Below are 14,071 nucleotides of genomic sequence, written 5' to 3' on the forward strand. Positions count from 1 at the left end.
ATCAACTAATCTCTTTGCCCTGGATGTGATTTACGTACGAGCTACCCCAGAAGCATTAAAAAACGGATTTCAAAGGTTGACAAAACCGATGGCTCAAATAATTGAGAGAACAGCGAATCAAACTCTCAACCCGGTAGTTTTTCCTTAGCACCAAGACGAGATGATTATAGGTGTAGTTCTGGGATAACCAGAGGGACCGAGGGAGAAACATCGGAAGGGATGGAGGGAGCGAGGAAGGTACAGAGGAGGTGAGGAAGGGATGATTGTGGGGAGGGAGTAAGAAACGGAGAGAGCAAGAAAGAAGGGAGAGAGGGAGCAAGAATGAAGGGAGAGAGGGAGCAAGAATGAAGGGAGAGAGGGAGCAAGAATGAAGGGAGAGAGGGAGCAAGAATGAAGGGAGAGAGGGAGCAAGAATGAAGGGAGAGAGGGAGCAAGAATGAAGGGAGAGAGGGAGCAAGAATGAAGGGAGAGAGGGAGCAAGAATGAAGGGAGAGAGGGAGCAAGAATGAAGGGAGAGAGGGAGCAAGAATGAAGGGAGAGAGGGAGCAAGAATGAAGGGAGAGAGGGAGCAAGAATGAAGGGAGAGAGGGAGCAAGAATGGAGTGAGAGAGGGAGCAAGAATGAAGGGAGAGAGGGAGCAAGAATGAAGGGAGCGAGGGAGCAAGAATGAAGGGAGAGAGGGAGCAAGAATGAAGGGAGAGAGGGAGCAAGAATGAAGGGAGAGAGGGAGCAAGAATGAAGGGAGCGAGGGAGCAAGAATGAAGGGAGAGAGGGAGCAAGAATGAAGGGCAAGAGGGAGCAAGAATGAAGGGAGAGAGGGAGCAAGAAAGGGAAGTAGGGAGAAAGTTCTGGTTCATGATCAACACTTTAACTGCTACTATCAGGCTATTCTGCCAATCAAAATTATCAATTTAATTAAAGAACCAAGAATTACTACAAATAATGCGCCTTTTCATCGATGAGGATCTCAACCAACAGCCGTGCTGGGAGGTTTGGGAGATGGACAATGTCTGATCACCTTGTCCATGAAGTTCTGGATACCCTCCAGTAAGACCCTTCGCTGCTGCTCGATGAATCGCTCGCACACAGCCTTGAGTTCAAAATCGACATCCTTCTTCGAATCAACACACTGCTCCTTGATCTCTGGTGATCCCTACAAAAATCGCAAAGCAACAGGATGTAGTCACAAACTGCCGAGTTCCTCAGGACGTTAAACCATACAGATTTGCAGAAGCGTTACCTGCAGTATAAACTCGAGCAATGCATTGTTGCTGTTCAGACGAAACAATTTGCCCACATACTTGGGAGTCAACATCTTGAATGCTGCATCTGTATCCCATGGGAACATTAAAAAAGTGTTTTTAAAAAGTACATGTAAAACATCTTAGCCATTATTATTATTTAGTATGCAGCCTATGTCTGCTGGTGGCATCATTGCTCGGTGTGGCTGTGCTGCTGTTGCAGCGCCCCTTGTTTCCAGAAAGCCGGGTCTCATCTTGCTGACGTCGGAAGGATGGCAGGCTGAGTCAACCCACCTGGTGTTATCTAATGACATGACAGGATTGACAGGAGCTCTGACTCAAGATCCTGAGATCTTAAGCCAACCACGTTAACTGTTAAGCCAACACCAGGATTTTAACCATGATGAAGCTTATAACACATTGTTTTCTCTCAAGCGAATACAGCCACACACACGGTAATTATATCGAATAAAAAGGTTTTCCGGATTCCTTACAATATGTAAGTCCGGAGCCTGGTGTAGGCTTAGCGGTTAGGGTGCCGGCTTGGGATCCTAGGATCCTGGGTTCGAATCCCGGTCGATCGCTGAATTTACGCCAAGGGGGGTTGACTCAGCCTGTCATCCTTCCGAAGACGGCAAATTGAGTACCAGTTCACTGGTAATTCCCTGTGTGTCGCAAGAGGCGTCTAACAGGGTTGGCGGCAGGAAGGGCATCCGGCCATAAAACATTGCTTCAAAAGGGGACCACAGTGCCCGAAAAAGGCAGACCCCTGCTCTGCGGGGAAGAATGGCCTCCAAAGGTGGTTCTTACTATATACAAGTCCGAGGTAGCATTTTGTGTCTGATTTGAACACTCACTTGTATTATCAACCACAATGGAATTGCTAATGCTCCAAACCCTGCAGCAAAAATCGTACCCATTTTATCCCATTAAAACCCCAACCCAGAGAACAGCAGTTAATTCGGCTTCGTCGTCACAAGTGATCATTGGAGGGAGAGATTTCAAAATTGGAGTGCATTTACGAGTCGCATCCAGATCAGGCAGGGCCGGCAGGTTATTCCCATCCAGGAAGTATTTAAGGAAACTTGCACAGCACATTATTAACTGACAATACACACTTATGATGCAGCAACTCTCCTTGGATTCTGAGCTGTTGGAAATCAACTTGCATCGATAATAACTGTCAAAATCAATAATACGTCTGCACTCAGATTATATATACAATAAAAAAAAAAAACAAACAAAAAAAAAAAAACATATATATATATATATATATATATATATATATATATATATATATATATATATATATATATATATATATATATATATATATATATATATATATATATATATATATATATATATATATATATATATATATATATATATATATATATATATATATACATATATATATATATATATATATATATATATATATATATATACATATATATATATATATATATACAGTCACGTGAAAAAGTAAGTACACCCCATGTAAAGTTTTGACTTTTTCAACATATTTCAACACACAGCTATTTGATCTTCATTTCAACAATATTGAGATAAAGGTGATATAAAATTACAAATATCATGAAACATTTACATTTTGTAGTCCATTGTATAATTTAAATAAACATAAATGCAAATTCCGCAAGTGGAAAAAGTAAGCACACCCCGACATTTATCACGACTTCAAATACCTAAAATTAGAATCAGGTGCACCAGCTCAGGTGCAAATGATGAGAACATCGTTAGAGAGGATCTTGGAGGAACCTGTCTTATTTAAACCTCAGACATTTAGTTTGGTTTGCTCTTTGTTGTTGAAGTGTGCGGCGTCACCATGCCTAGATCAATGCACGCACACACACACACACACACACACACACACACACACACACACACACACACACACACACACACACACACACACACACACACACACACACACACACACACACACACACACACACAGTTGCGGATCTCGGATTACGGCGCTCCCCTTACCGAGGGGGGTTTAATCCCCTTATCTATTTAGCTGGCAGTCCGAGTCCTAGAATATATCGTGCTCCTTTGCGGGGTTGAGGTTGACCAGGGTGACTGGTCAACGGGTTCCCAGATACCTTTGCCAACCTCTCCGCAAAGCAGGGCGATACTTCTGCTCGAGCCACGGACAAGATGTAAGATTGCCGAGCGGTTTAGCAATCCTAAGCTCGAGCCGTTAGCAATAAAACTAACCCGCTCCTGAGCGTTGGCCAAATCGTGCCACGTATATCAATGGAGAAATCACTAAAGTGACCGGATGAGAGGAAACCCAAAAAATAAGAAGGAAGAACACAGGTTTATTAATTTATGTACAAAACCAAAACCAAGGAAGAAACGAAAGGTAAGACTGTACAGGAAGAGGAAGAAGCAGATACACAGGGCAATCCTCAAACACTCTTATTTTATCACACGCCCAGGACAATACAAACACACTTACACAAATGGGGAATAGCAGGGATGAATGGTCCAGGCGATGGGGTCCGGTCCAGGCCCTGGATCCGCCGCGAAGAATGGCAGGCAGCTTCGCGTGTCATTGGCGCACGACCGGACCTTAAAATTATGCGAGGGACTGGGATGCCGCGTACATAATCTTCGTGCCAACTCTCTCTCGCCCAACGTTCGTCTCAGAGGGTACCCTCGCGCAGATCGCTCAATGCAGTGACAATCAATCAAGCGCTCCCCGCGCAGTTCGTTCACAATGACCTCCCCTCGCGCAGTCCGTTACGATCAGCATCCCCCGGCGCAGTCTGTCAAAGGGCTTGGCGCTCGCGCTTATATGATTGCGTGTTGAAATCAAGCTGCCTTCATAGGGCTACGCCCACTAACGAGCTCACCTCAGCCCTGGTTGGCTGGTGGGGGCTTACCGGCCACGCCCTGGTGGAGAGTCGACGTGGCCACACCTCGTTCTTGCCGCTACGCCCCCTTCTTCTCCAAGCCTGACCTCGTGTTCAATGGCGTTTGGAGCCAGCGCTCAGGCAGCGATGACGGCTCAATGCAGCGAACGCTGCTAACCCAGCCACGTGATAATTTGGAGAGAGAGAGTGCATAATGAGCGAAATGGGGCCTATCTTATTTGATTAATGCAACACAGATTCAACTATTGGGAACAGATCCTTAACTAGAACACATACTAATGAGATAACTAAAGAAGAAGCCTATGGTGTCCGACGTGTTGCAATATGACCTAACTAGGGTGCAACCTTTGACCTTTACACAAAAATGGGAATATTTACAGGGGATTATTTATAAGGGATATTACAATATTTACAAAATAGAGGGTTCTAAAAACCACTATATATATATATATATATATATATATATATATATATATATATATATATATATATATATATATATATATATATATATATATATATATATATATTGTTACGGACGCGGTTTAGATGTTATTTTGACCGAGCGGTTGGTATGACCGCGACCGAACAGTTATTCCCCGACTAGACCCCGATTCCACCCAGACGTTGACCAAATCGCGCTATGCTAAATCAATGATGGAAAGGACACAACGACTGGGATAGATGAAACGACGCAAGGGGTACAGTTCTCAAGACCTCCGGAGGAGGGTATAATTACAGTGGTGGAGAAAAGGGGGTAGATTACAAGGTAGTGAGGTAAAGACACAGAAGAGATGGGCACTTAATTACAGTCTTATCTTAGCCCAGACAGACCACAGACAAACGGAACAAGGCTGACTTACACAGGGATTGATGGCAGGAAGGGACAGGCAGTCGATAGCACAAGGTGCACCTTGGCTCGGGGACAGGATAAAGCACGGTCCAGTCCAGAGGATGCGGGGAGGCCTCACAGCGCTCGCAGGGTACGTCTTGCTTGCTCCAAGCTCAGCGCGCATCTGACGTCACCTCCCTCTTCCTGCGCATGCTCAACGGGGAGTGACACGCCCTCGGCTGGTTGGCTCCGCCCCCCTGGGGCCGGTCCGCCGCTTCCATTGGGTGCGGGGGTTACCGGGCTCCGCCCTTGACGAGGAGCTGACAGGGAGCCCCTATTTGGTAACCCCGTCGAGCACATGTTCGATGGCGGCTCGTTGGGAAGGCCTCGTGCCCTCCCAACACCCCCTACCAACCAAGCCGGAGTGAGGACGCGCACTCCCTGTGCACGCCGCTGCCGTTACTGTTGTTGTTATTGTTGTTGCTGAACCGTGAGGAAGAGCTGCGGGGAGGTATTGGGAGGTCCTAAACTTCCTAACGGTGCCATACAATCACATTCTGGTGCAACGAAGGGTCAGAATTAATGGAAACGAGTCCTTAACTGACATAGACTAAGAATAACTAGCAAGATGTCCTATAGTTGTCTTACATGAGATGCGGTGAACCTGGGCACGACATTTAATGGGGGAAATAGGGGGAGGTCGGGTCTACAGAGTGTTGTTTACAGAAAATGGGACTAGGGAATGGGGGATTGGGGATAGTTGGGAAGTATTGAGGAAATAGGGGAATATTTACAAGCGGATATGGATGGATGCAAATCCCATATCCGCAACATTGCACCCTTCTCTACCTCGGGGCGTCCCGACCCGATAAATTTTTACCTACTTTAGTGTGGCACTCAGATGTAGTTCCCTCTACTATTAACTCAACCCTGAGTGCGACAGTTTTACAGATATTCACAAATGAGTAAATATGTCCCCCTGCGACGTTGCACCCTTCTCCTAACAGAAACACACCCACAGGATAACCGAATCGCGGAAAGCATCCTCAAACTAAACATACAGCCGGTAGGGAGCATCATTTATACAAGACTGATATTTACACTACGATCCAGGACCTGTTCTTTGAGGAACACATGCAGATGTTATGCATAGGGAGAGCACGCATGCCAGCATCGATACACAAACCCACGAGTGCCCTGTGGCCCTACGGCCTTTAATAATGTGCAGAGCACCCCGTCCAAGCACCAAAAGCACCACCCCATACGCACAGTCAGCACCATCCGGTGCACCAATAAAGTGTTCAATAACCATGCACAATCAAGTGTCCATGGTCACCGGTGGTGTCGCAGCCGGCCGATGTTCTGCCGCTGGTCTTGCCTTCTTGGAGTGCACTTGGCCTTCTGGCTTCTTTAGAAATAAAGAAAGGCGCCAACCGCGTCCATTTCTTAATTGTGGCCGTCAGGGGGCCAACTAAAAGTGGTTCACCTGTATGGCATAGGTGCCACGTTGAACCAGAGGTCCATCCACGGGTGGTGCTTGACCGCAAAAGAACTGCGGTCCATTGTGGGCGGCCACAAAAATTGCGGTCCATATGGTGTATCGATCCAGGCAGCAAGCAGCGGAAGTACAGGCCCACAACTGCGGACCCAGCACCTCTCTCTCCTCTCTCTCTGCCCCAAAGCCAGATCCTCGGAGGTGGGAGACAAAATAAGACAAGTGAGTAAGGTGGTAAGGGCGCAAAAGTGCACGCAATTCAAGGTAATGCACACTGGGGGCACATGGGAACCAGGTGAGACAGGTACGTTCCTACCGTACGCCCCCCCCCCCCACCAGGTAACCTACATTGCCCCTCCCTTACCCCTTACTGTATCCACAAAACACAACACTACCCATAAACATCTACTTTACACATCAACAAACGTCCCTACTGTCTTCCCCGTTCCTCCCATAAACCAAATTCGTCTTCTCTCCCTCCTAACCAATCAAATTTGCCATCTCCAACGCAACATCAAAATTTGCCATCACCAATTCATCATCAGTCCCTCCTAAGGAGGGAGAGATGGAATCACCCCAATGTCTCATCCACGTCGTGATGCGTCTCACAAATCCACACAGCAATTCTCCTTTCCTGCAACACAGAACAAAGGAACACAGGTGTGGAGTCATCATCACCACCTCACGTAAGTGGCTGCGTATGGTGCGACAGGTTCATCAATCCTAACTATTTCCTAAATGACTTTAACAACTTTACATTACTCGGGGTCTTTCTCCTGCCAAACCATTGGCCCTCATTACTCTTTGTGGTTCGAAGAACCAAAATCCCATTGACCATCTGTGGTGCACACCATCAATTTGGGTCTCACTCCCCGATTCAACACTCGGTGCCCCCGCACAATTTCGGTGGCTGGGTCGTGTGACGCTCCCAGCTGGTCCGCCCACCTGCACACCTCCACCACTGTTGTTGCCTACCGAGCTCACCTGCTCCTCACCCTAACCGAACTAACTGGGGAAGGCCCTCTCGCACTCTCACCCCCTCAGTGCCCTCTCTGGCACGGGCTTCCCGATCCACACCCGGGATCCTCAGGCACCCACTGACACTAACGGCTCCCAGAGCCCACCTGCGGCCTCACCTGGCCGACATCTAACAGTGGTGGAGTGCCCAACCATTCACACTCATACTAACAGGCCACACGACCAGCCAATTTCACCACACCAATGCACCCATCCACAATACCATTCTGCAACCGCACCACAATTGCCAATATCCAACCACAATTTACCAAAACCTTCTAACTATTCTTTAAACTACCCTCCCCGGGTACTTGTGAAAAGGGGTCCACTCTTCCCCCATCCACACCTTCGCACCATGCACACCACTCCGTACCACTTACTCCAACTCTCTCCACACCACTCATTCTCTGCTCCATATATTCCACACACCTGTACTTGCACACCTGTGCTCTCATACTTGGTGCCGCCTGCACCCTTCTCTCCCCCAAACGCATTCGCGCTGATCCACAACACTCACTACTCATACACTGCTCCACACACCTGTCCAGTTCTCACACAGCATCATCTCATCTAACTACTCCCCTCTGAAACTTGCGCTTCCCAGTCGTCCCTTTAAACTATTGCGCTCCCTCGTCATTATCATCCACTCTAATCTACCTGCGTCCCCTCTACAGGTATCCTTGTCACTAACTAATCTTAACGTTACCTAATGTCATCTTCGCTAGATCCCTACACACAATATCCTAACCCACCCGGGCTAGTTTTCACTGCCATACACCCCATAATCTATAGCGCATTTGCCCCATTCTGTGAGGGATGACAGAGTTGCCATCCCACCACATCGGGGAGGTCCTACTATCAATTTGGCACACCAAATTTCAGCCAATCAAAAATTTTGCCAATCATCTGCCCATCACCGTACCAATCATCAAATTTTGCCTTTTTCTAATTTTGGGTCCAAAACACTAACCTCATCACTCGTCTACTTATTAGATCCTCTCGGTGCGCCAATTCCCTTCTAAAGCTCGGCTTCGTACAGCCGAGCAATGAATGCGGGTTGTTTTGTGCCAGCCGCTGGATACGTCCCGCATTCGGGGCAGGGACGGGGGCTTACCCGGGCCGAGATCCCACGCACCACCTCGGCGTGGAGCCATCCAATGTCCCGATCTCGACCTGCCGGCACGTCTCAACAAAAAGTGGTCGCCATGACGACCCTTCCTATCGAGCTGCCCGCTCCGCCTAGTTGAGCACGGACGCGGCCGTTCCAAGCGAGGCCCAGCGTGGATCGCGTACGGCGGTCCTTTCGAACCCGCCGTGGCTCGGATCCCCGCTGGTTCTCGCGGCACGCGAAGCCCGGCACGCACCGAGGGCCCGTTTCGGCTATAAGTCGCTCTAACCGCTAACCCGGTTACCGTCGATGCCTCACCTGCATGCTTACACGCATACGCTACCCCTTTCTTGCTCATACATCCAGCCGTTTCCCTGCTCTTGGTCATTGCACCTTCTCTTACACACCCAGGTACACTCATTCCGCTCACAGACTTGGTCACACACCTGACCACCGAACACCTTGGCACACATTCGTCGCTCGCACACCTCACCAACACACCTCTTCGCGCGCCCTCCTCGGTCACCTCCTCTGTGACGATCACAGGTGTGCTCTCACTCGCACACCCAACCACGTGCCTCACTACCAATTCCAGCGTGCATTCCCACACACGCTCTACCATTCCAGGTGTGCTTCCTTTCTCACCTGTCACAACCAACTCACGCTCCGTGTCACTCTTACTACTCTCACCTCCACTCTTGACAGCGCACTCACCCTTACTCTCGACAGCGCACTCTTTCCTCATGCACCCGTCCGTTACACACCTTTCTCGTGCACACTCTTGCGCACACTCTCCCATTACACCCTCTGTAACACTCACCACAGGTGTGCATTCTTCCTTACTTTTGACAGCGCACTCTTTCCTCATGCACCCCAGAGTCGGACTTTCTCGCACACCTCCTTTTTCGCACACCAGACCTGTCGCACACTTCACCAAAGGCCTCTCACGAACAACACCCGGGTCCATCTCGACCCCCAAGCTTATTAAATCACTTGGCGCATCATACGCACGACCATATTGGTCACCACTTACACCGGGTCCTCTTTCTCTTCGCTTCTCCTCCGTCACCTGCGAATCCCTCATCCGGTTAATGAGCACATCATCACGATCCGAACACAGACTTTGGACCAATTCTTTCACTTCCTCTTTGATTTCTTTCTTATCCTCTCTCCGTCGCTTCTTAATTTCGCTCACCCCTTCTTCCACTTCGTCTAATTTCTGCTTCACCTCCTTCATCTCCTCGTGCGCCCCCTTAAGTTCTTCCTCTAACTCCACCTTATTTTTTTCTATGTGCTCCCGCACCTCCCGCTCTTTAACCTCCATCACCTCTACCACCTTGTTCATTTTCCTTGTCAGGTCCTCATGTACCGTCTGACACTCTTTTTTAATTACCCCTACGTCCTTTTTCATCTCCTTCTGTGTCGATTTTAAACCCTCTATTACCGCTGTGTTCTTCTTTACCTGGTCCCCCAACTCCTTTTGTCCTACTGTCAGTTGTTCTACTCCCAGCGTCAACTCCTCTATACCACCTGGCAATTTTACAGTCCCCTTTCTCACCTCCTTCTCCATGCGCTCCTTACAGTGCCTCACCTCCTCGCGCACTCCTCCGACCTCCTCACTCACACCTCTTCTGATCTCTCCTCCCATCACTTGCATCTCCTGCCCAGATGCCACCCTCATCTGCTCCATTTCCTCCCTGTGAGCATCCAATTTAGTTTCTACCCCCATTCTGACCCCCTCTATCTGCTGCCCCATTTGTTTAACTTCCCTTTCCGCTTGGTCCCTCATGTCCCTCAATTTGCCTTCCATACTAGTTTCTAACCCCTCTAACCCCTTTTTCATCCCTTCCATTTGATTCTCTTGAGCGGCCATTCTGTTTTCTACCCCCATTAACCCATGTTTCACCCCTTCTATCCCATTGTCTAACGCCTCAAATTTCTTGTCTAATCCCTCAAATTTCTTGTCTAATCCCTCAAATTTCTTGTCTAATCCCTCAAATTTCTTGTCTAATCCCTCACCGGTACCCCTCGCTTCGTCCCTCATTACCCCCATTTGGCCCTCCAATCGCTCACCCAGTCGCTCAATTTGGCTCCCCATACTCATCTGTACAGCTGCCTGTAGCTGTGCAATGAGGGCCTGCATGTCAATCCCTCCCACTTGTGCAGCGGGCGCGGCCGCCGTAGCCATCTGCGAGGCACCATTTTGCGCACCCGTAACCTCGTGCGCGAGGACGCCATTTTGCGAACCTGCCGCCCTCACTGCTTCGCTCTCCTCATGTCCCTCAATTTGGTCCTGGATCGACCCTGCCTCACTCTCCTCTACCGGAACCCAGCCGTCTTGATCTGCCATAGCGCGACTTTCAAAATTCGGGGTTTTTTTTGTAAAACAAATCAAATTTCGGTGACTTTATAATTTTGACCAAATTTTTTTCTAGATGTTTTAAAAAAAAATTGGTTCGGGCCTCGAATCTCACTCCTCGACACCAATTGTTACGGACGCGGTTTAGATGTTATTTTGACCGAGCGGTTGGTATGACCGCGACCGAACAGTTATTCCCCGACTAGACCCCGATTCCACCCAGACGTTGACCAAATCGCGCTATGCTAAATCAATGATGGAAAGGACACAACGACTGGGATAGATGAAACGACGCAAGGGGTACAGTTCTCAAGACCTCCGGAGGAGGGTATAATTACAGTGGTGGAGAAAAGGGGGTAGATTACAAGGTAGTGAGGTAAAGACACAGAAGAGATGGGCACTTAATTACAGTCTTATCTTAGCCCAGACAGACCACAGACAAACGGAACAAGGCTGACTTACACAGGGATTGATGGCAGGAAGGGACAGGCAGTCGATAGCACAAGGTGCACCTTGGCTCGGGGACAGGATAAAGCACGGTCCAGTCCAGAGGATGCGGGGAGGCCTCAGCGCTCGGAGGGTACGTCTTGCTTGCTCCAAGCTCAGCGCGCATCTGACGTCACCTCCCTCTTCCTGCGCATGCTCAGCGGGGAGTGACACGCCCTCGGCTGGTTGGCTCCGCCCCCCTGGGGCCGGTCCGCCGCTTCCATTGGGTGCGGGGGTTACCGGGCTCCGCCCTTGACGAGGAGCTGACAGGGAGCCCCTATTTGGTAACCCCGTCGAGCACATGTTCGATGGCGGCTCGTTGGGAAGGCCTCGTGCCCTCCCAAAACCCCCTACCAACCAAGCCGGAGTGAGGACGCGCACTCCCTGTGCACGCCGCTGCCGTTACTGTTGTTGTTGTTGTTGTTGCTGAACCATGAGGAAGAGCTGCGGGGAGGTATTGGGAGGTCCTAAACTTCCTAACGGTGCCATACAATCACATTCTGGTGCAACGAAGGGTCAGAATTAATGGAAACGAGTCCTTAACTGACATAGACTAAGAATAACTAGCAAGATGTCCTATAGTTGTCTTACATGAGATGCGGTGAACCTGGGCATGACATTTAATGGGGGAAATAGGGGGAGGTCGGGTCTACAGAGTGTTGTTTACAGAAAATGGGACTAGGGAATGGGGGATTGGGGATAGTTGGGAAGTATTGAGGAAATAGGGGAATATTTACAAGCGGATATGGATGGATGCAAATCCCATATCCGCAACAATATATATATATATATATATATATATATATATATATATATATATATATATATATATATATATATATATATATATATATATATATATATATATATATATATATATATACATATAAATATAAATAAATAATCGGGAGATTAAATCAGACGCGGACGTAGCTTCAGGACTTCGATCTTTAATTTGACAAGCTTTCGACCAACAAAGGTCTTCTTCTGAGTCGGCCCCAAGTTCAACGGAAACGGTTCACTTCCGTTGAACTTGGGACCGACTCAGAAGAAGACTTTTGTTGGTCGAAAGCTTGTCAAATTAAAGATCTAAGTCTTGAAGCTACGTCTGCGTCTGATTTAATCTCCCGATTATTTATTCAATGCAAATGAGACGCCCTGCTCGTACTGTGGAGTTTCTACTATTTCTCACAGTTATATATAAACATGCTATCTCTCTGGGATGCAAGTGTCCTCATCACAAGGCTCCCAATAAACCCAAACCTTGACAATTTTACAAAGTGAAAAAACAATGATGTTGTTAGTTACTTAAATAGAAAAGCAACGAAGAAATAAAAGGTTTCTTAGTTTGCAGATTCCAAACAAAATTAAATCACAATCAAGGAAACATCATAAAGACACCACACCACAAAAAGTTATCCATAAAGGATTCAGGTTGTTTTTTTTTTGTCGTTTTATACCAAGTCAAGGCTCATTGAGGAGTGAAATGATTGGATGAGGTGGTCTCAACCAACTTAGGAGGGAACAAGAAGACAGCCAATCTAATTGTTTTTTTAAGAGAATGGGGGGTAGCGCAGGAAGTTTGTGAAAGGGAGGGGGAGGGGGGATCAATCAAAATTAAGATTACTCCACCCTCTGCCGTGACATTCATCATCCTTCAGAAAGGCAGGCCGCTGCAGCCTCTTCTCCCTCCTCAGTTTTTTTTTTGGGGGGGGTGGGGGGTTTGTATACAAGATCGAAGCTCGTGTAAGAGCTAACACTAATCACAAAAACAAAAAAAACGGACACAGAAAAAAACATATAATAAAGGGAGCGGGAGACAAGATGGGGAGAGAGAGGGAAGCACATGAGTACAACAGTAGAGAGAACAGGGACATCAGGAGATCTGTGGGAGGGAGAGGGTTTGGGCAGAGGAGGCATGGGAATGGGGAGGGGGGTTGGGAGAGGTATAAAACACATGGACACTGCTTGGACTTCAAGGAAAGAAGTCGGTATTTCAAAAAAGTGGATCTCGGGTGAAATGAACAGGGATAGAAAAGATCAAGGTTTTGGATGGGGGAAGATAAGAGATGGTGGTGAACAACTGATTTAAAGACCTGGAGGGAGGAGCAGGATTGAAGAGTGTGAGGGAGTTTGTTCCAGGGGCAGGAGAAAAGAGGAATGAAAGCGTGAAGGTGAGCAGGGAGTCTTGATTTTGGTAGTTTCACCAGGAGAGGGTTGCTGGCAGATCTTGTGCGAACTGTAGGAATATTTGGGGGACAGAGCACAGACAGAGTTGGTGGGGCAAGGCCAGAGAGGAGTCGGTAGAAGACAGAAAGCTCAACCAACCTGCCTGCGCACCAGCCCAGAGGGGATAGCAGTATTCCATCAAGCTGCGGATGAAAGCTTTGGATGTGGTGAGGAGCTCAGAAGTGCCCAGAAAGGACTTTGCACGACGGAGGATGCGCAGTCGGCGACTGGCTTTGGAGGCCAGCTTGGAAATGTGGTTTTCCCAGGAAAGATCATGGCAGATAACGAGACACAAAAGCTTGAGTGACAGAAATTGTTCAAGGGGATTGTTGAGAAAGTAGATTGAGGGTTGTCCAGACGGTCTTTTCGGAGAGACAAAGTGAGAGTGTGAGATTTGT

The 14,071-nt window shown here is 48.1% G+C and overlaps 1 protein-coding gene across 3 annotated transcripts in view; it reads right to left on the reverse strand.

Moving 5' to 3' along the window:
- COG3 (component of oligomeric golgi complex 3) overlaps positions 1-14,071 on the reverse strand; it is an 83,403-nt gene that overhangs the window by 11,280 nt on the left and 58,052 nt on the right. For all 3 annotated transcript variants that reach the window (XM_078766975.1, XM_078766976.1, XM_068133693.2), the window contains 2 exons: positions 1,241-1,329; positions 1,019-1,153 (listed from right to left, as the gene is read on the reverse strand). In XM_078766975.1, the coding sequence (XP_078623101.1) occupies positions 1,019-1,153; positions 1,241-1,329 (224 nt within the window). The remainder of the gene's footprint in view (positions 1-1,018; positions 1,154-1,240; positions 1,330-14,071) is intronic.

Source organism: Myxine glutinosa, chromosome 13 (assembly GCF_964187855.1).
Source record: "Myxine glutinosa chromosome 13, kmMyxGlut1.1, whole genome shotgun sequence".
NCBI lineage: Eukaryota > Metazoa > Chordata > Myxini > Myxiniformes > Myxinidae > Myxine > Myxine glutinosa.